The sequence below is a fragment of the Cotesia glomerata genome, linkage group LG2 (assembly GCF_020080835.1).
Source record: "Cotesia glomerata isolate CgM1 linkage group LG2, MPM_Cglom_v2.3, whole genome shotgun sequence".
NCBI classification, from domain to species: Eukaryota; Metazoa; Arthropoda; class Insecta; order Hymenoptera; family Braconidae; genus Cotesia; species Cotesia glomerata.
Window position 1 is genome coordinate 19,368,122 of NC_058159.1, and position 19,431 is coordinate 19,387,552.

At 31.8% G+C, this 19,431-nt stretch overlaps 2 protein-coding genes and 1 long non-coding RNA gene across 8 annotated transcripts in view; 2 read left to right on the forward strand and 1 right to left on the reverse strand.

Annotated features, from left to right (window-relative positions):
• Nucleotides 1-19,431, forward strand: part of LOC123259302 (transcription factor EC) — a 435,681-nt gene that overhangs the window by 544 nt on the left and 415,706 nt on the right. Inside the window, exon 1 of one of the 4 annotated variants that reach the window (XM_044719666.1) lies at nt 11,013-11,111. The exons of the other annotated variants lie outside the window; for them this stretch is intronic. The gene's annotated coding sequence lies outside the window, so the exon portion shown is untranslated. Of the gene's footprint in view, nt 1-11,012; nt 11,112-19,431 lie in introns of those variants that run through there. 4 annotated transcript variants of the gene reach the window in all.
• Nucleotides 1,200-16,470, reverse strand: LOC123259310. Its single transcript, XR_006508214.1, has 3 exons — nt 16,457-16,470; nt 10,325-10,329; nt 1,200-1,368 (listed from the first exon to the last, which is right to left on the reverse strand). It is a non-coding gene; the product is annotated as an uncharacterized LOC123259310 (long non-coding RNA).
• On the forward strand, nt 15,109-17,808 carry LOC123259304. 3 transcript variants are annotated; one of them, XM_044719670.1, is made up of 5 exons: nt 15,109-15,339; nt 15,493-15,802; nt 15,883-16,059; nt 16,138-16,645; nt 16,720-17,808. In XM_044719670.1, the coding sequence occupies exons 4-5, from the start codon at nt 16,285-16,287 to the stop codon at nt 17,796-17,798; spliced, it is 1,440 nt and encodes a 479-aa protein (XP_044575605.1). In that variant the 5' UTR covers nt 15,109-15,339; nt 15,493-15,802; nt 15,883-16,059; nt 16,138-16,284; the 3' UTR covers nt 17,799-17,808. The 3 variants fall into 3 exon arrangements, with proteins under 3 accessions (XP_044575605.1, XP_044575604.1, XP_044575606.1); XM_044719671.1 differs by lacking the exon at nt 15,109-15,339 and adding an exon at nt 15,364-15,374; XM_044719669.1 differs by lacking the exon at nt 15,109-15,339 and having other exon boundaries at nt 15,357-15,802.

Consider the following 19,431-nt stretch of genomic DNA (forward strand, 5'->3'; position numbering starts at 1 on the left):
ATTTATAAGGATATTAAACATTAAAATATAAACATTTAGATAAGGCTTTTGTATTATTTTGATAGGTGATTGATTGGAAACGAAAAGTTCTTTATTGTGTGAGCGTATATTTTAGATCCATGCTCATGTATTCTTAGGATCTTCATTTGAATAATGCTAAGGAATATTGATAATTATAATATACAGATATTATTTTGATAAACAGACCTTTCACGATGAAGAAGTGGGACAGTAGAATTTTCTGTATGGTGTCACATTTGTTTGAAAGTAAGAACAGGTTGCGCTTGAAAAGTGAAAGGAAGTACATCCTATATTGACGTCTTGGTGAACATTAACATCTGCAATTTTCATTTTGAGTACTGGATTAGTCAAATATATATCTTTAAATTGTATTTTCTACTAATTACACGCCTCACAATATCAAGCGGTTGGGGTAGTGCTTTACTCTCAACTAATGAAATTCAAGAAATTTTTTTAACTTAGAATAGCTCTATTATGTTCAGATTGAATGACGACATGAGTAAATGCAAATGAAAAAAATCTGGAAAACGGTTGACCCTAAAGGCCATCCCTGCAACTTCCCGCTAATTCCATGAATAAGACGTTTTTGAGCTCTTTGAGCTTAAAAATATAATTTATGTTATTTCAAGCTCTCCGAGCTCATAGAGTTAGCTGTTCTAAGCTTTTGAGCTCTTCGAGCTCAAAAGTCTGATATAAGTTTAATAAAACAGGTCAGTTAAAGGAAAAAATCGCAGAAAGAGACTAGTAACTAGGAGCAACCGTCGTGAGACGCAACACGGACTGGATTGAAGTAATGCTAACGCGGTCCCGATCAAGTCTTCCCCGTAACATCTATGGGGAAAGAGAGAGGAGGATGTTTAGTCAGTATTGTTGTCAATAATATTGACTTCCGAGTCCGACATACCCAGGACAAACATTTCATCCTGGTATACGTAAATGTATTTGACCTCCTCTAGAAAAAAAAAAAAAAAAAAAAAAAAAACATACATAGATATAGCCGCACGGACACCATCGCGGGAATAGTCAGGGAAGCTTCCTGTGACCTTAAAACGTCGAGATCTGATGAAAACTCGATTTTCGCAAAACGGGGTAAAACCAATAACTTCCCGAATTTCAAAAAATTTTCAATTTTTTTTTAGCGGGAAGTTAAAAATTAGGTAAACGGTTGACCCTGTGTGTGTGTGTGTGTGTGTGTGTGTGTGTGTGTGTGTGTAAACCTCTTATAACTTTTGAACGGTTGGACCGATTGAAACCAAACTTCGGTGTTCTAAAGAGCTCCATCGAACTTAGATTTCCTGAAAATTTCAACCGATTCGGACGGGTAGATTTCAAGAAGATGGAAAAAAACTACGAAAAAAATTTTTTGAAATGTGGTTTTTCTGGAATAACTTTGAAACGGCTTTACCGATGAATTTCAAAAACTAATCAGGTCTTAACTTTGAAAAACCACGTCGATCGCCACCGCTTCGGTCAAAATCAGTTGGTTTGTTCGAGAGATATCGTGAACGAAAGAAAACCGAAAAAAGTGTTTTTTTCGGAATTACTCTGAAATTCCTAGTTCAATTAATTTAAACTTGAAGATTCCTTATGAGGCTCAAAAAAATTGCGTCGAATGCTGTTAACCGCGTAAAAATCGGTTCATTAATTCAACAGAAATTGCGGTTTGAATATTAAAAAAATGGTGTTCTAGCAAACATCTATCAGACTTTTGAGCTCGAAGAGCTCAAAGGCATAGGAAAGCTATTTTTTGAGCTCGGAGAGCACAAAATACACATTAATTGTATTTATGAGCTCGAAGAGCCTAAAAACGTCATAAGTGCAATTTCAAGTGTTTAGGTATGGAATTATAGAGGGAAGTTATAGGGATGGCCTTCAGGGTCAACCGTTTTCCTATTTTATAACTTCCCACTAAGAAAATTAAAAATTTTCAAAAATCGGGAAGTTATTGGTTTTACACTGAAAAAAAAAAAAAAACTGTAGCTGCTACAAGACTTAGGCTCGTAGCGTGTTCCTGTAGCATAAACAGATTAGGCCTGTAGCAGTTACAAACCTAGTTTTGTAGCTGCAACAGGAAAGCCTGTTGTTGCTACAGGCCTAGTTTTGTAGCTGCATCAGAATAAACTCCATTACAAGTTTAAAATTTAATTCAATTATTAGGAATCAACATATTAACATCAATTATTAGTTTTTTACATGGATCAGCTGATTGTTAATTCTTTAATATGATAAAACTCATCTTACAACTAAGTTTCATAATTTCGTAAACAATTTATCGGGTCTTTTACTTTACTGCAATATTGCGTTCCAGATGCCATAAGGGCGTATACCGGCAAAAGGTCCCGGTGAAAAGCCATAAGGGCATATAAAAAATTTTTTTTCGGGAATCAACGTAGTTTCGTCCGAAATGTGCAGAAATGCAAAAAAAAATTATATGCCCTTATGGCTCCCGGGACCCACCTCGGATGCCATAAGGGCGTATGTTAAAAATTCTTTTTTTTTTGTCCAAAAAAAATTTTTATATAAAAAAAATTTTTTTTTTGCATTTCTGCGCGTTTCATACAAAAATATGTCGGTTACCAAAAAAAAATTATTAACTTCCCGCTAAGAAAATTGAAAATTTTCAAAAATCGGGAAGTTATTGCGGTTTTACCCCGTTTTTCGAAAATCGAGTTTTCATCAGATCTCAACGTTTTGAAGTCCTAGGAAGCTTTTCTGACTATTCCCATGAGGGTGTCACTATGTCACTATGTCTGTATGTATGTATGTGTGTGTGTGCGTGCGCGCGCGCGTGTGTGTGTGTGTGTGGGTGTGTGTGTGTGTGTGTGTGTGTGTGTGTGTGTGTGTGTGTGTGTTTGTGTGTGTGCGTGAGTAAGTAAACCACTTATAAATTTTGAACGGTTGAACCGATTTCATCGCGGTTGGTGCTATTCGAAAGGGCTTCGCCGAACTTAGATTTCCTGTTAATTTGAACCGATTCGGACCGATAGATTTTAAGAAATTTGGAGAATTCTTTGAAAAAATAGGAAAAAAAAATTTTTCAGAAGTGGTTTTTTTGGGATAACTTTTGAACGGCTCTACCGATCGATTCCAAAAACTAATCAGCTCTCAACCTTGAAAAACCACGTCGATCGCCGCCAATCCGGTCAAAATCGGTTGATTCGTTCGAGAGATATCGTGAACGAAAGAAAACCGAAAAAAGTGTTTTTTCGGAGTTACTCCGAAATTTCTTGTTTAACCAATTGAAACTTAAAAATTTATAAGGCTTAAAAAACTGCATAGAATGCCGCCAACCGTGTAAAAATCGGTTCATTCATTCAAAAGTTATTGCGGTTTGAAAATTCAAAAAATAGTGTTCTATGAAACTTTTATCAGACTTTTGAGCTCAAAGAGTTCAAAAGCATAGAAAAAGTATCTTTTTGAGATCGGGGAGCTCAAAACAACACACAGATTGTATTTTTGAGCTCGAAGAGCTCAAAAAAAGCGGCCAGGTATTAACAGAATCAGCGGGAAGTTTCAGGGATGGCCTTGAGGGTCAACCGTTTTTCTAATTTTTTTTAAATATCTCCGAATTGGCCAAACTGATCGACCTTAAAAATTAATCAACTCTTAACCTTGAAAACCCGCATCGATCGCCACCAAAAGCGTCAGAATCGGTTGATGCGTTCGTAAGATATCGTTATCGAAAAAAATCGAAAAAAGTGTTTTTTTGTAATAACTCCGAAATTTTTCATCAGATCAATTTTTTTGTTTATAATCATTTATAGAACTAAAAAACTACATCGATTGCCGCTAACCACGTGCAAATCGGTTGATTCATTCAAAAGTTATAGCAGTTTAAAAATTAAAAAAATCGTGTTTTATCGAACTTTGATAAGATTTTTTAGCTCAAAAACATCCTAAATGCAATTTTAAGCGCTTAGGTACGAAATGAGCGGGAAGTTGCAGGGATGGCCTTCAGGGTCAACCGTTTTCCTAATCTTTTTTATACGGCCTTATGGCATCCGAGGTGGGTCCCGGGAGCCATAAGGGCGTATAAAAAAATTAGAAAAACGGTAGACCCTGAAGGTCATCCGTGCAACTTCCCGCTAATTCCATACCTAGGTACTTAAAATTGCACTAATGATGTTTTTGAGCTCTCTGAGCTCAAAAGTAGAATTTATGTGTTATTTTAAGCTCTTCGAGCTTAAAAAGATGGCTTTTATATGCTTTTGAGCTCTTCGAACTCAAAAGTCTGATAGAAGTTTCATAGAACAATATTTTTTTAATTTTCAAACCGCACTAACTTTTGAATGAATCAACCGATTTTCACCGGTTGGCAGTATTTGACGCAATTTTTTTAGTTTCATGAAGAATCTTCAAGTTTGAATTGATAAAACTAGGAAATTTGGAGTAATTTCAAAAAAACACTTTTCGATTTTCTTTCGTTCATGATATCTCTTGAACGAATTGACCAATTTTGACCGGCTTGATGGCGATCGACGTAATTTTTTCATGTTAATAGCTGATTAGTTTTTGAAATTGATCAGTGCAGCCGTTTAAAAGTTATTCCAAAAGAGGTCGGAGTTATGTTAAAAAAACACTTGTTTCCAAATATTTTATCGAGGATATCTCTCGAACCAATCAACTGATTTCTACGTTCATGGTGGCGATCGACGCAGTTTTTTGAGTTCTAAAAATTGTTCTATTTCATCAAAAACGATCCGAGAAGAAATGTTGAAGTTATGTCAAAAAAACACTTTTTTCGGTTTTCTTTCGTTCACGATATCTCTAGAAAGAATCAACCGATTTTGACCGGATTGGAGGAAATCGACGTGGTTTTTCAAGGTTGAGAGCTGATTAGTTTTTGAAATCGATCGGTAGAGCCGTTTAAAAGTTATCCCGAAAAAACCACACACACACACACACACACACACACACACACACACACACACACACACACACACACACACACACACACACACACACACAAACACACACACACACACACACACACATACAGACATAGTAACAACATCGCGGGGGTAGTCAGGGAAGCTTCCTATGACTTTCAAACGTCTGATGAAAACTCGATTTTTGCAAAACGGGGTGAAAACAATAACTTCCCGATTTTTGAAAATCTTCGATTTTCTTAGCGGGAAGTTAAAAAATTTTTGTTGGGAACCGACGTATTTTTTCATCATGAAATCGACGTATTTTCGTCTGAAATGTGCAGAAATGCAAAAAAAAAAATTTATACGCCCTTATGGCTCCCGCGCCCCACCTCGGATGCCATAAGGGCGTTTAAAAAAAATTTTTTTTTGGTAACCGCACAGTAAAAAATTTTGCATTATTGCGCCAAAAAATTTAGTGTTAAAAATTTTTGTGTTAAATATGTAACACTTTTAAGTGTAAATTTAACATTTATTGTGTTAAATCAACACAAAAAAATGTTAAATTTTTAACATAAAAATTTTTAACTCTAAATTTTTTGACGCAATAACGCAAAATTTTTTACTGTGCGACGTATTTTTGTATGCAACATGCAGAAATGCAAAAAAAATTTTCTTTAAACTAAAAATTTTGTTTGAAAATTATTTAACGTAAACATATTAAAAATTATCAATGTTCTACGATGAAAAACCTTAAAAATGAAATTCAAAAAACAAATTTTTCAGTATAATTTCAAAATTTTTAATTGTCGATTTTTAAGACTCAATCACATTTTTTCAACTCAGAAATGTAGTTGTAACTCAGAAACCATCCTTAAATCAGCTGACCCAAGCTAAAAATACTGCAGGCCAAATATTTTTATATTAATATCATTAAATAACTACTAAGCCTGTAATTGTGATAGTGTTATCTCTGTATCTGTGTCAGGGCTAGGATTAGCTGCAAGAAGGTTAGACCTGTAGTTGCTACAAAACTAGGCTTGTAGCTACAACAGGAACACGCCTGTAGCTGCTACAGGTCCAACTTTGTTGCAGCTACAGGTAAGTGGAATGTAGTATCCACAGGCTCAAAGCCTGTAGCAGCTACAATTTTTTTTTTTCGTGTACCCCGTCGCTCTTGGGAATAACTGACTGAAATTTTTGAGTTCCTGTAATGGTCTTAGCGGTGTTGTATCGCAAATCTAATCTTTTTTTTTGCCCTAATATAGTCTCTTTCAGGTTAAAATTAGACAACAATATTTCGTAGACTTGTTAACAATTGGTCTCGATGCCCAGTTGTACAACTCTTTTACTGTGGTTATTTGGTTATCAAGTGATCGTTGAAGGCTTGCTCTTGCTGCTTTTCTTTTTACTGTTCCTCCAATACTATCACATGGCCCTTTACCATGTGCTGTTGCGAAAAAATGCTACTCAGGATCTAAGTTAGTCTTCTTTGTAGTAATAAATATTAACAAAATTCTTAAATTGTTGTGGAGCTCCATCCGAAAAGTAAAAAACTTTAGCTGCATTGGGGTCTAATTCTTTCATAAAATCGGTAACAATCTTCAGAAACACATGAACGACGATAGTGTCATGATTATTGTTATCAGAGATGATTACTAAACTTCGGTGAATAAGTTCGCCGTTACGCTTAAAATAGATTACAACAGGAAAAATCGTTGCTTGATTATTGTTCCAATCAAACCCTGGCATTGCATCTTGTATCACAAAAGCATAATTTTCTGCAAAATCGCAAATGGCTATGAAGTCATGATATTGCAACGATTGTTTTGTTTGTTTCAAAAAAGCTGATTGTTCTTTAGCAACAAAATCATGCGGTTGTAAATTTTTTATATGATCAGAGAATATTTCGACGAATTCTGTAGAGTTTTTTGTAACTGTTTCAAGACTGCAACGAGGATTAGATATCCAACATTTATATGGAATATCATCTTGGACATTTTCATCAAATATGGTGTTCAATAGATTTTGAAGAACGTCTATCCCGGGACTATCCTTACATGTTGATAAATAGCAAGCAAATGATGGATTGGCACATAAGATCGTTTTCAAGCGAAATCACTAAACTGCATTAAGGGGGGAGCTTGCCGGATCGCTCGGAGTGCCCGCGCTACGCCCCTCGATCTATTGTATGTATTCTACCTATTGTAACTATTGTACGTATCCAAAGGGAAAGTCTGAAGGGCAACTCTATGGAACAGGAATCGCTGATTAGCATATTATTGTGGTAAGTTCAATTACAATTTTTTATATACGAAAACTTTGACGCGCGATTTCTTGGTTTTTCATTTTTACGATTTTTCCTAATTGGCGGGAAAGATAGGGAAAAACTAAACGTCCTATCAAAACGAGACAAAATTAATTGTATTTGGGATTAAATTCTCTTCTAGTTGAACCTAAAAAACCTTAAGAAAGTAATGATTAACCCACTTTTTAAACAATCTAAAGTGAATTTTTTTTTTAATTTGCGAAAAATTGTTGAATTTCTCACTTTTTGTTGAATTTTCTTGGTTTAACTAGAAGCTATACTATTGAAAATAAAAATTTTTTTGGGTTTTTTGTTTCAGATGGAAATTGTGACCTGCATCTTTCCCGCCGCACGACACATGCACACTCGAGGTGCCTCGGCCAAATGCTTGTATCAAGCATAATATGACATATATTTTAATGAAAAAATTTGAGAAGACTGTTGAAATGTATAACAATAAAACCTGAAAGTTTCGTTTTAATCGAATATTTCTTTCCTTCCCAAAAAAATCCTCGAAAAAATCGATTTTTTAAAGCTTCTAAAGCAGGCTCCCCCCTTAAGGGATTTGCAAGATGACCAGTGAACGCTGCAAAATTAGAGCCTGTTAAAACATAAAATTGTTAAATCGCACAATTTAAAAGTATAATTTTAGTTATACTTACCTAACATCATAAGTTCGACGTTTTGATGGTCAGCACATACGCAAACAGTATGGGTACCACCAGATCCGGCAAGAACACAATGCGCAGGTCTTAATGATGTAAAACTAGAAAATCCTATTAGTTCATTTGGACATTGTTCTTTGAAAGTTTGATACAATTCTAAAGCTTTCTCTTAAATTACATAAATTTTTTCTGTACATGCTCTCTTTGACCTTCATCTGTTCTAACAGAAACAAAATCTTTCTTGCCAGGTAAATTTACACTGATATCGTCACTTTAATAAAATTCTATAACCGCTAAGACCATTACAGGAACTCAAAAATTTCATTCAGTTATTCCCAAGAGCGACGGAAACATATTAACTAAGGAGTACTCAAGTCTACAAAACGGTCGTTTATGTAAAATATTTAAAAAAAAAACGCGAAAATAAATAAAAACGTTTGTTAATAGTTACTCGTAAATAAAATTAGCCTTTCTTTATTTCTTTAAAATTCCTATTCGGGGCAAAAATATATCAAAATCAATTTAATATAAGTAAAAAAAGAAGTACAGAGTTTGAAAAATCGGTACTGATAATAATTTATAGCGGAAAAAAAGTTTTTTAACTTTTGAAAATCGATAAAAAATAGTAATTATGTAAGGCCATTACTGGGCCAAGCTGAAAAGTTAAAAGATGGATAGAAGTTCAAAATAGCAAATTTTCAAAAAAATCGACGGATACATGAAATTTGGAAAACACGACTAAAAACTTAAAAATAAAAAATCTTAATGAAAAATAATTTGAATATTTTTTTTATATTTTTTTCTGAAAAGGGCATTAAAAAAAAATTTTTGAAAAAAAATAATTTGAATTTCGACCATTATTAAGAAAGTTACGAGCAAAAAACCAAAAAAAGAGCGTTTTTTTTTAATTCGATATTTTTTGAACCAGTGATCAAAAAAATGTCAAAATTTATCAGGAGGCCTCTTTTGGGGGGTACTAAAAAATACCAAAAAATTGAGAATATCTAAAATTCAAATTTTTGAAACCGGACGATTTGGTGTGGAATGCCCCATATATAACATCTTTTCAAGTATTGAGGCAATTCTATTACTTGTTTGATTTTATTCGGGAAAATTTCTGATGAGACTAAAAACTGCAGTTTCGTAAAAACGTAATAAAGACAGTTTAAATTATTAAAATATAGTTTAAATGAGAACATAATTCTTAACAGGAAAACAATAAAGGATAAAAAAAAAGAGTCATACAAGAATTGACGTAATAATCTTTTATCAATAGTATGCTAATTATTTCAAAATGTAATACATGCATAGCAATGTCGAGTGCTCCGATGTAATTATTTTTAAATAAATAAGTATTAATACTTAACACTGCAAAGAAACAAATATATACTGAATAATTCGTATCACTACTGAAACATGAGTTGATTTACTAATGCAATTCGCAAGTTTCGTAATAATATGAAACTAAAACTATAAAATTCAACACGTAAGTTCGTGTAAAAATAACTCGTCCCGCATAAAGATATGTATTAAATTTTATCGAAAAAAAAATTTTTGTTTGTTACATCAGAAATTGTTAATATGTGTTAAAACGACAATTCCGTTAACAAGGGAGATTCAAGTAAACACCTAAATTTCATTCGGTTTCTATAAATTTTTTTTTTGAGAAATAAATCAGTCGAATGTTTTGAAATTTGTCATATTATAGGTTAATTTATATTTATATAACTTTAATGAATGCCCTGATAAAAAAAAAGTATTGAGACAAAGAAAAAAGTATTGAAAAGTATTGGATTGATTAGAAAACCAATACTTTTTTCTTTGTCTCAATACTTTTTTTTATTCAGGGTGCTTTTTTTTTTGTTCAAATTCTAATATAACCAATTTACAGTCCATGTCTCCGAGGAAGTCGCAGAAATCTTATATATTTAGACGAGAAATTCTTGTATACATATACAGAGTATATATATATATATATATATATATATATATATATATATATATATATATATATATATATATATATATATGTCTAGCTAGAATTTATTTTTAGAAAATGTCGTTTTATCCGTGTTTTCAGGTGATTTACAAAAACAAAAATTAGGAAAACGGTTGACCATCAAGGCCATCCCTGCAACTTCCCGCTAATGCCATACTTTAGCGCTCAAAATTGCATTTATTACGCTTTTGAGCTTTTCGAGCTCAAAAATATAATTATCATGTCATTTTGAACTCTCCGTGAGCTCGAAAATCTGATAGAAGTTTAATAAAACACTATTTTTTGAATTTTTAAACCGCAATAACTTTTGAATGAATTAACCGATTTTCACGCGGTTGGCAGCATTCGACGCAGTTTTTCGGGCCTCATAAAGAATTTTTAAGTTTCAATTGATCGAACTAGGAATTTCGAAGTTATTCTATAAAAACACTCTTTCGGTTTTCTTTCGATAACAATAACTCACGTGAACTAACCGATTTTGACCAGGCTGACAGTGATCGACGTGGTTTTTTGATGTTAAGAGCTGATTAGTTTTTGGAATCGATCGGTAAAGCTGTTTGGAAGTAATTCCAAGAAAACCAGTTTTGAAAAAATATTTTTTTCTAGTTTTTTTGAGATTTTTCAAAATTTACTGGTTTGAATCGGTCTAAATTGTATTCAAAATCTAAGTTTGTAATTATTATTAAAATCACACACACACACACACACACACACACACACACACACAGAAATACGGAAATCATCGTGGAAACATTCGGGGAAGCTTTCTAAGACCTCAAAACGTCAACATCCGTTGAAAACTCGATTTTTGAGAAACGGGGTAAAACCAATAACTTTCTAAGTTTTGAAAATTTTCAATTCTCCTAGCGGGAAGTTAAAAATACCGAGCAAAGCTTGGTCATCCAGGTACTAGTAATGGATTAGCGGAACTAGCCTATGTTGTAGTGGTCTTAAATAAAACAAAATTTTTTCAATTCCAGCTATGAAATCTGTGGGAGAAAGGCAGTGGTGAGAAGTATAATTAACAATGAGGAATTGAATTAATTGAATGAATAATTTCTTAATCACCGTTGTACACAATAATTACCGTCGAAATTAATAAATACAGAGTAAAGTAAGCAAAGAAAAAGGTATGTTTGATTATGTCAGCAGCTTGGTATTTTGGACCTTAGCTAATACAAAAATGCATTTATCGGCACCAAAATCGTGCGCAGTTGGTTGACCAATGACTCGAATGCATAGGTGTACATGTGAGTATTACTCTATCTCCTACAAAATCGAAAATTTTCAATAATCGGAAAGATTAATTTCTTTCTGATTTTCGAAAATCGAGTTCTTATCAGATCTCCAGGTTTTGAATCCTTGGAAGCTATTCTGACTAAGATAAAAAATCCAGTTATTGACACTTGCCTAGTTATTGACACTTGCAATTTTATTTTTATTAAAAAAAAATCAAATCTAATAAATAAATAAATATACTTTTTGAATTTGTAACAGGGAAAATCGAATTTCCGGTGGGATCATTATCGACAGTAATTGTCGCCACATCAATTTTTCCTATATTTTTCCTCGAGTACCCACATAAATTTTTCATATATTTTATATATTTATATATATTATATATATGTAAATATGAAAAATATATCAAAAATGCATATGGGTATTCAAATGAAAGCTCTTGATGAGTATAACATCAGGATGAGCTTACATCTTTAAAAATGTTAATAATTAAGAAATGACCTTGTATCTTGTAAATTATTGACATTTTTAAAGATATGAGCTCATCTCGACATTACACTCATCGAGACCTTTCATTTGAGTACCCACATCAATTTTTCATAAATTTTATATATTTATAGATATTATATATATGTAAATGTGAAAAATATATCAAAAATGCATGTGGGTACCCAAATGAAAGCTCTTGATGAGTATAACATCAGGATGAGCTTATATATCTTTAAAAATGTCAATAATTAAGAAATGACCTTGTATCTTGTGAATTATTGACATTTTTAAAGATATAAGCTCATTCCGACATTACACTCATCGAGACCTTTCATTTGAGTACCCAAATCAATTTTTCATATATTTTATATATTTATATATATTATATATATAAAATTCTCGTGTCACAATGTTTGTTCCCATACTCCTCCGAAACGGCTTGACCGATTCTCATGAAATTTTTTATGCATATTCAGTAAGCTTGAGAATCAGCTACTATCTATTTTTCTAACCTCTAAGTGATAAGGGGTGTTCACCCCAAAAATTTTTTTTTTATTTTTTTGATAAAATTTTTTTTTTTATTTATTATGTGGTTTAAAAAAATACATACAACTCTAAATTTGCACTTTTTTATCACCTACCCTTGCTTTTTAATAGTCATTTTCATAATTTTATCATTTTCTATCCCACTCGATAACATCAATTATTATCACTTGGTAAGTTATCCCCTCCATGTGTCTACCGGTGTCACTTCTCACCCTGTAAACAGCACGGAGTAGGGATGTTACCTCTACAGTTTTCGGCTATTATTAGTGTTTATGCTTCAAGCGTAGTAGTTAAACATTTTTACTATCTCAGTGTAACTCTCATATCAAATATATTCTCGAGTAACTTTATTATTTATTTATTAATAACTAATATTATTGAATATAATTAATTATTAATAACTAATAAAATTATTAATTTTGAGTGTAAATCGCACGATCAGTTAATTAAGTGACTTACATAACCTCTAAAATACTCAACACGTGTCACGAGTTCCCGCAAACAACGGCTATTGAGTTGTAAGTACAAATAAATCTAGAAGCATTCGAAATAGAAGAGCCCAAAGAACCGAAGAACAAGTTCAGGAAGAAAATACTGGAGCGCGTGTGAGAATGGCGCAATTGCGTCGAGAACAATCAGACGATACACGAGCTAAACGCAATAAAGTCATGAGATTAGAACAACGACAATCACACCGTTTTACTATCAATAGACGCAGAGCGAATGACCAACAACGCCAACAGGCAAATCGAGCATTTGTAGCTACATCATTTCTGCGTCTAGCATTCCAGTATGAGCGCGATATTGAATATTATGCTCATTCAAAAGTAGTAATTAGTGCTATGGACAAAGAATGCCCGTATTGTCATGCTTTGAAATTCAAAAATGAACCAGCCAGGATTTGTTGCGCGTCAGGGAAGGTACAACTACCTGTAATTGAAACACCACCGGAACCATAATAATAATAATAATAATAATAATAATAATACCAATAATATTTATAATTATAATTTCAGAAAAAAAATTACTCAGAATAAAAATAATTTTCATAAAAAATTTCCTCAACAAAATTAATTTTTTTTTTTTTTTTAAATTTAAAAAAAATTTATTTTTTTTTAACATTCCCTCATCGTTCACAGCGTTCCAGGCCTTTTTACACGCTTTTTATTCACTCATATTCCACATCTTTATACACTTCCAATAAGTTAGTGATTTTTTTCTACACTATAAATTCTCTAGAAATTATTCACATGACAAAACAACGTTTGCCGGGTCAGCTAGTATTATATATATATGTATATATGAAAAATATATCAAAATGCATGTGGGTTTTTAAATGAAAGCTCTTGATGAGTGTAACATCGGGATGAGCTTATACCCTCAAAAATGTCAATAGTTTATCAGATACAAGGTCATTTCTTCATTATGTATCTAGACACAGAGCATTTTCGAATGCATCCTAAATTCTTATTACAGTAAATTGACTATTGGTAAGAATGATATGAAACTTTGAAAAGGCTCAACTCCAAGCAATAACCCATCTTATCATATAAATACACTGGCCACAAAATTTTTTTTATTCTTCTAATATTATAGATAATTATTATTAATATTATTATTATTATTATTTAATTATAATTATTATTGTTGTTTTAACTATTATTGCATACTACATGAAAATTATGTTGCTGTCACATGAAAATCAATTTTTTTTCCATGTATATATTATAGAAATTATTTCAAACTCACTCCGCACGAAAATTTTATCTTTATTTTATTTTGAGAATGATTCCCATAATGGTATAGGAATGATTCCTATAATATTCTAGGAATCCTTCCTATACCATTATGGGAATAGTTCCCATAATGATATAGGAACCATTACTATATCATTATGGAAATATTTTCCATAATATTATAGAAATGGTTCCTATAATTGTATAGGAATCATTCCTATAATTATAGGAACCATTCCCATATCATTATGGGAACCATTCCCATCGTTATGGGAAATGTTCCCACAATTCTGGAAAAATTTCCTATAATTATGGGAACAGTTCCCATAATTTATGGGAACAGTTCCTATAATTGCCTGGAAACTGTTCCCATAAAATTATGGGAATAGTTCCCATATTTTTCTTTCCGTGTATAAAAATCAAAGTCTGGAAAATATTTTCATTATATAAAGCTGCTAATATTTAAAATACATTCTAAGTATATTTTTTATATATTCGACACTTATATTTATCATACAAAAAAAATATATTTTGCGCATATTTTTCTTATATCAGAAATATATTTTTTATATGGGTCATTCCACCAAATAAGAACATTTTTACGGGGCGACCCTCGCGGATTATGTTTAAAATTTATGGAGGTGTTCTCTATAATAAGACAAAAATTCCCTGAGAGTTTTAGTTCTTAATACGCAGCGGTATTGAAATTATGATTTTTTGAAATTTTGGAAAAAATTTTTTTTCAACTTTTTCGTCAATTTTTCTGATATGAAAAACATTTTTAAACAAAATCGACAAACATTGTATTTTGTAGGAAAAATTCTCAGCTTTTGAATGAAAGTATTTATTTTTTCATAAACTCATCAGAAGACCCTTAAAAATCGAATTAAAGTGGAAAAATTGATTTTTTTCGGTGTGCAGCCCAAAATTCTTCAAATTTGAATTTTTTTTCTGAAAGCTGAGAGTTTTTTACACAAAATATAGCATTTTACCGATGTGCATATTTTTTGTTTCGTCACAATTAAATTAAATGTTAGATTCACTATGCAGTAATATAATTCAGAATAGTAATAAGGTAAAAGCCCCAATAGATGATCACGTACCAGTATATGATCACTCCATGTATTTGTATATCTATATTCATACATATAGGTATACAAATACATGGAGTGATCATATACTGGTACATGATCATATATTGGGGCTTTTACCTTATAATTTTCTCTTTAATACTAAAATTATAGTACTCAGAAATTTTGAACCACCTGCTTAAAAGATGAGTCTATACTTCGTCACTTATCACGCAGATGGCGCTCACAACTCCCTCTATTTACTTTCATTTTGTGATTCTTTCTTGAGCGATTTCTTTTCGGATCGTTTGTTCTTAACAAAAATATAATTGCTCAAGTTTTTAAGTAATAATTATTGCGTTACTTTGATATTTCATCGCCATGAGTAAACGTATACGGTCAGTAAATAGTTGTAATCCTTTCAATGAGTCACGTAAGTAACTAATACAGTGCACTTGACCTCTTATGTATAACCTCTACGTAGAACCAATTAAATTAATGGCCTTGTGTTTAATATTGACTTTTGACATCTAATTAAACGAAACTTTTAGATAAAAAAGGAGTTAAAGATTTAAGAAAATTTCCCGACGAAGATCGTTGGAAATTTCCTGACTTAGATGACACTTCAATGTTATGTGTGCGTTGTCGATTCCGTGTCAAAGAATATATTCCGCCGGCATCAGAGGAAGAGGAAATTATTTCAAGTCAAATTAGTGTTGAAAGTCTGAGTATATCAGCTGAAATTTGTACTCAAGGAAGCAGTTTATCTCGAACTGTCAGTAATTTTAGCGACAATCTATGTGATTACAATGATCATTCTTTAGAGCGATTTTTGAAAATTCCTCTTATTGAAAAAGACAGGTAAAAATTTTCTATTGATTAAGTTTTTCATTTACTGTGTGAAAACTTACTTAATTATTTTTCTATGCGTTTAATTTAAGGTTATATTCTGAAAAAAATTATGGAGTAAAAAAACTTGATGAGAGCTATGCTGCCCTAGAGAATAAGTTCCAATCACAATTTGGAATAGTACCTGAATCTACCTACAGAAAGATTAATCAAGATCATTGTTCCATGATAGCTAAAGTGAAGAAATTATATAACCCTGAAAGTGACAAGTAAATTTTTTTAACAATCGATCATTTTAAAATATCTTCATTTTTTCATATTAATACGATCGATCGTTTGCTTTACAGATCAATAAAAAAGAAGCTGCTTTCAATTTTACCCGACAGTTGGGAAGTCAGTTGTATAGCATCTGAATTTAACTGTTCTCGAAAAATGGTACTGAACTTAAAAATGATATCAGTGAATCTGAGAATGTTGATTTAGACTCTGGTGAAATGACTACTAATACTTTGAATCCCACAAAAGTTCCAGGCAATCATCCGCTTAAGTTAGATGTAAAAAAACTTGTCATTGATTTTTATGAAAGCGAAGAAAACTCAAAACAATTAGCGGGCATGAAAGATTTTAAATCTGTGAAGGATTGTGATGGAAATCGAACTAGGGTACAAAAAAAGTTGATTCTTTGTAATTTAAAAGAATTGTACCAAAGCTTCAAAGCGCAATATAATTCAGTGGCAATCGGATTTTCTAAATTCGCTAGTTTGAGGCCTACTTATTGTATTCTTGCTGGAAGTAGTGGTACACATGTCGTATGTGTTTGTACTATTCATCAAAATGTAAAATTGATGTTAGAAGGTACTTGTGTATTTGACATTCTCTATAATTGTACTAAAACTAGTTATTAATATAATTACATTTATTCCATTTAGGATGTAATTTTCCAAAATTTGCGAAAAACACCGATTGGGTTGTCGAATCTCAGCCAATTTACAAAAATTTATTAAATAAATTAGTTTGTAACAATCCAAAAGAATCGTGCTTTTCCAGAATGTGCAATAGTTGTCCAAATAATGAAGAAATCGCTGATTATTTTCGTGTGTCGTTTAATGAATCTGATGTTAATGAAATCCAATATAAAATGTGGACATCAACAGACCGTTGTACTATTGTGAATGTTACTTCAGATTCCGAAGACTTCATCGAGACTTTAGTGACGCAACTTGATAAGCTTTTGAAACATGATTTTATTGCGAAAACACAAAGTCGATTTTTTTCTGATACAAAACTAAATTTAAAGAGCGGGGAATTCGCCGTAGTATTTGACTTTGCGGAAAATTATGCATTCGTTGTGCAGGAAGCAGCTCAAGGCTTTCATTGGAACAATGATCAAGCTACTATATTTCCAATGGTGATTTATTATAACGAAAATGATACTATTAAGCATTTGAGCTTTGTTGGTATTTCAGATTGTCTTAAGCACGACACAGTTTTAATTTATTTATTTCAAGAGCAATTGATTGCCTTTCTTAAAAAGAAGTTTGCTGTCATCAATACGATTTTTTACTTCTCTGATGGAGCCCCACAACAATTCAAAAACAAGAAAGTATTTACAAACTTATGTTATCATTATGCTGACTTCGAAATCAACGCTGAGTGGCATTTTTCTGCAACTGCCCATGGCAAAGGACCATGCGATGGTCTTGCGGGTTCATTAAAACGATATGCTGCTAGAGCTTCATTACAAATGAACAATAAAGAGCATATACTGAAACCACAAGATTTGTTTTCCTGGGGAACGAAAAATTTTACAAGCGTTGACTTTATTTTTATAGCTAATGACGATTATTTAATAAAAAAAAATGTGTTAGACGTACGATATTCTCAATCGAAAACGGTGAAAGGTACACAGTCATTACACACTTTTGTGCCTTTAAAAGATGAAATTGGTTATGCTTTCATTAAAACTGTGTCCACATCTCAAAAAAGTTCAAAAATAAAAGTATTTTAATTATAATGAATTTGCGTTTAATTTAATTGTGACGAAACAAAAAATATGCAAATCGGCAAAACGCTATATTTTGTGTAAAAAACTCTCAGCTTTCAGAAAAAAAATTCAAATTTGAAGAATTTTGGGCTGCACACCGAAAAAAATCAATTTTTCCACTTTAATTCGATTTTTAAGGGTCTTCTGATGAGTTTATGAAAAAATAAATACTTTCATTCAAAAGCTGAGAATTTTTCCTACAAAATACAATGTTTGTCGATTTTGTTTAAAAATGTTTTTCATATCAGAAAAATTGACGAAAAAGTTGAAAAAAAATTTTTTCCAAAATTTCAAAAAATCATAATTTCAATACCGCTGCGTATTAAGAACTAAAACTCTCAGGGAATTTTTGTCTTATTATAGAGAACACCTCCATAAATTTTAAACATAATCCGCGAGTGTCGCCCCGTAAAAATGTTCTTATTTGGTGGAATGACCCATATACAAAAAACGGCCAAAAGTACTGTAACTAGAATATATTTGAAATATACGTAAGATATATTTTTATAGATTTCACGTATATAATAAATATATTTTATTTATATTCAAAATATAAAATGACATATATTTTTAATATATCCAAAATATATATTATTTCCATGGAGGGGTGAACACATGAAAATTAAATAGATTGGGTGATGAATTATTTACAGCCTACCTAAACTTCTCACGACCTTGACTTCTCCCCTCATGCTCCTTCGGTTTCTGGGATACCGTGTATAAAATTCGAGTGGCCCCCTTTTCTCACCAGGAGTCAAAGGGGTGACCAACTGAACGAGAGCGAACACTCCCGTTACAAATTATACATTTTAAGATAATTGGTTTTTTCAGAACATTTTGTTTTTTAAATTAGAATAAAATTGCAAGTGTCAATTACTGGGTCTTTTACCGTACTAGATTTTTGAGGTCGATAACCTCGGAAATGTATAAATGTTATATTTGTGAGCTCGAAGAACTATTATAAAATACTAATTTTTGAGTTTTTTGAGATCGAAAATAGGGAGAGGCGTAGGGATAGCCCACAGAGTCAACTTTTTTTCAGATTTTTTTGACTTGTTTTTTAATCTTATTTTGTAGATGAACCTACAAAAATTCAAATAGTAGATTTCGTAGAGTAAATTATTATTTATACAGAAAAAAATTGGTTAAAATATTTTTAGCCCAAGTTCAGGTTATAATATCCTACACTATTTATGTTACACTACTAACTTAATGAAAAATAAAAAACTTACTTTCCTACATTTAAATTCCAATTGGAATGTATTTGATTCACTCAAGAAACAATCACTATTAGAAATTAGTACATAATAATAAATGCTTGCATATTTTATTACTAGCTGTGAACACCCGCTTTGCTGGGTCATTTTTAATAGTACACGGAGAAAAAAAAATCGTTAGAATGAGGATACGTATCGTTATTCTGACTATACGCCGTATAGTCATTTTTTTAGAGATGCGTTGTATAGCCAATTCAGCTATACAGCGGATCATCAAAATGATGATCCGTATCATTATTTTAGGCTTTACACAGTAAAAAATTTTATGTCATTGCGTCAAAAAATTTTGTGTTAAAAATTTTTGTGTTAAATATTTAACA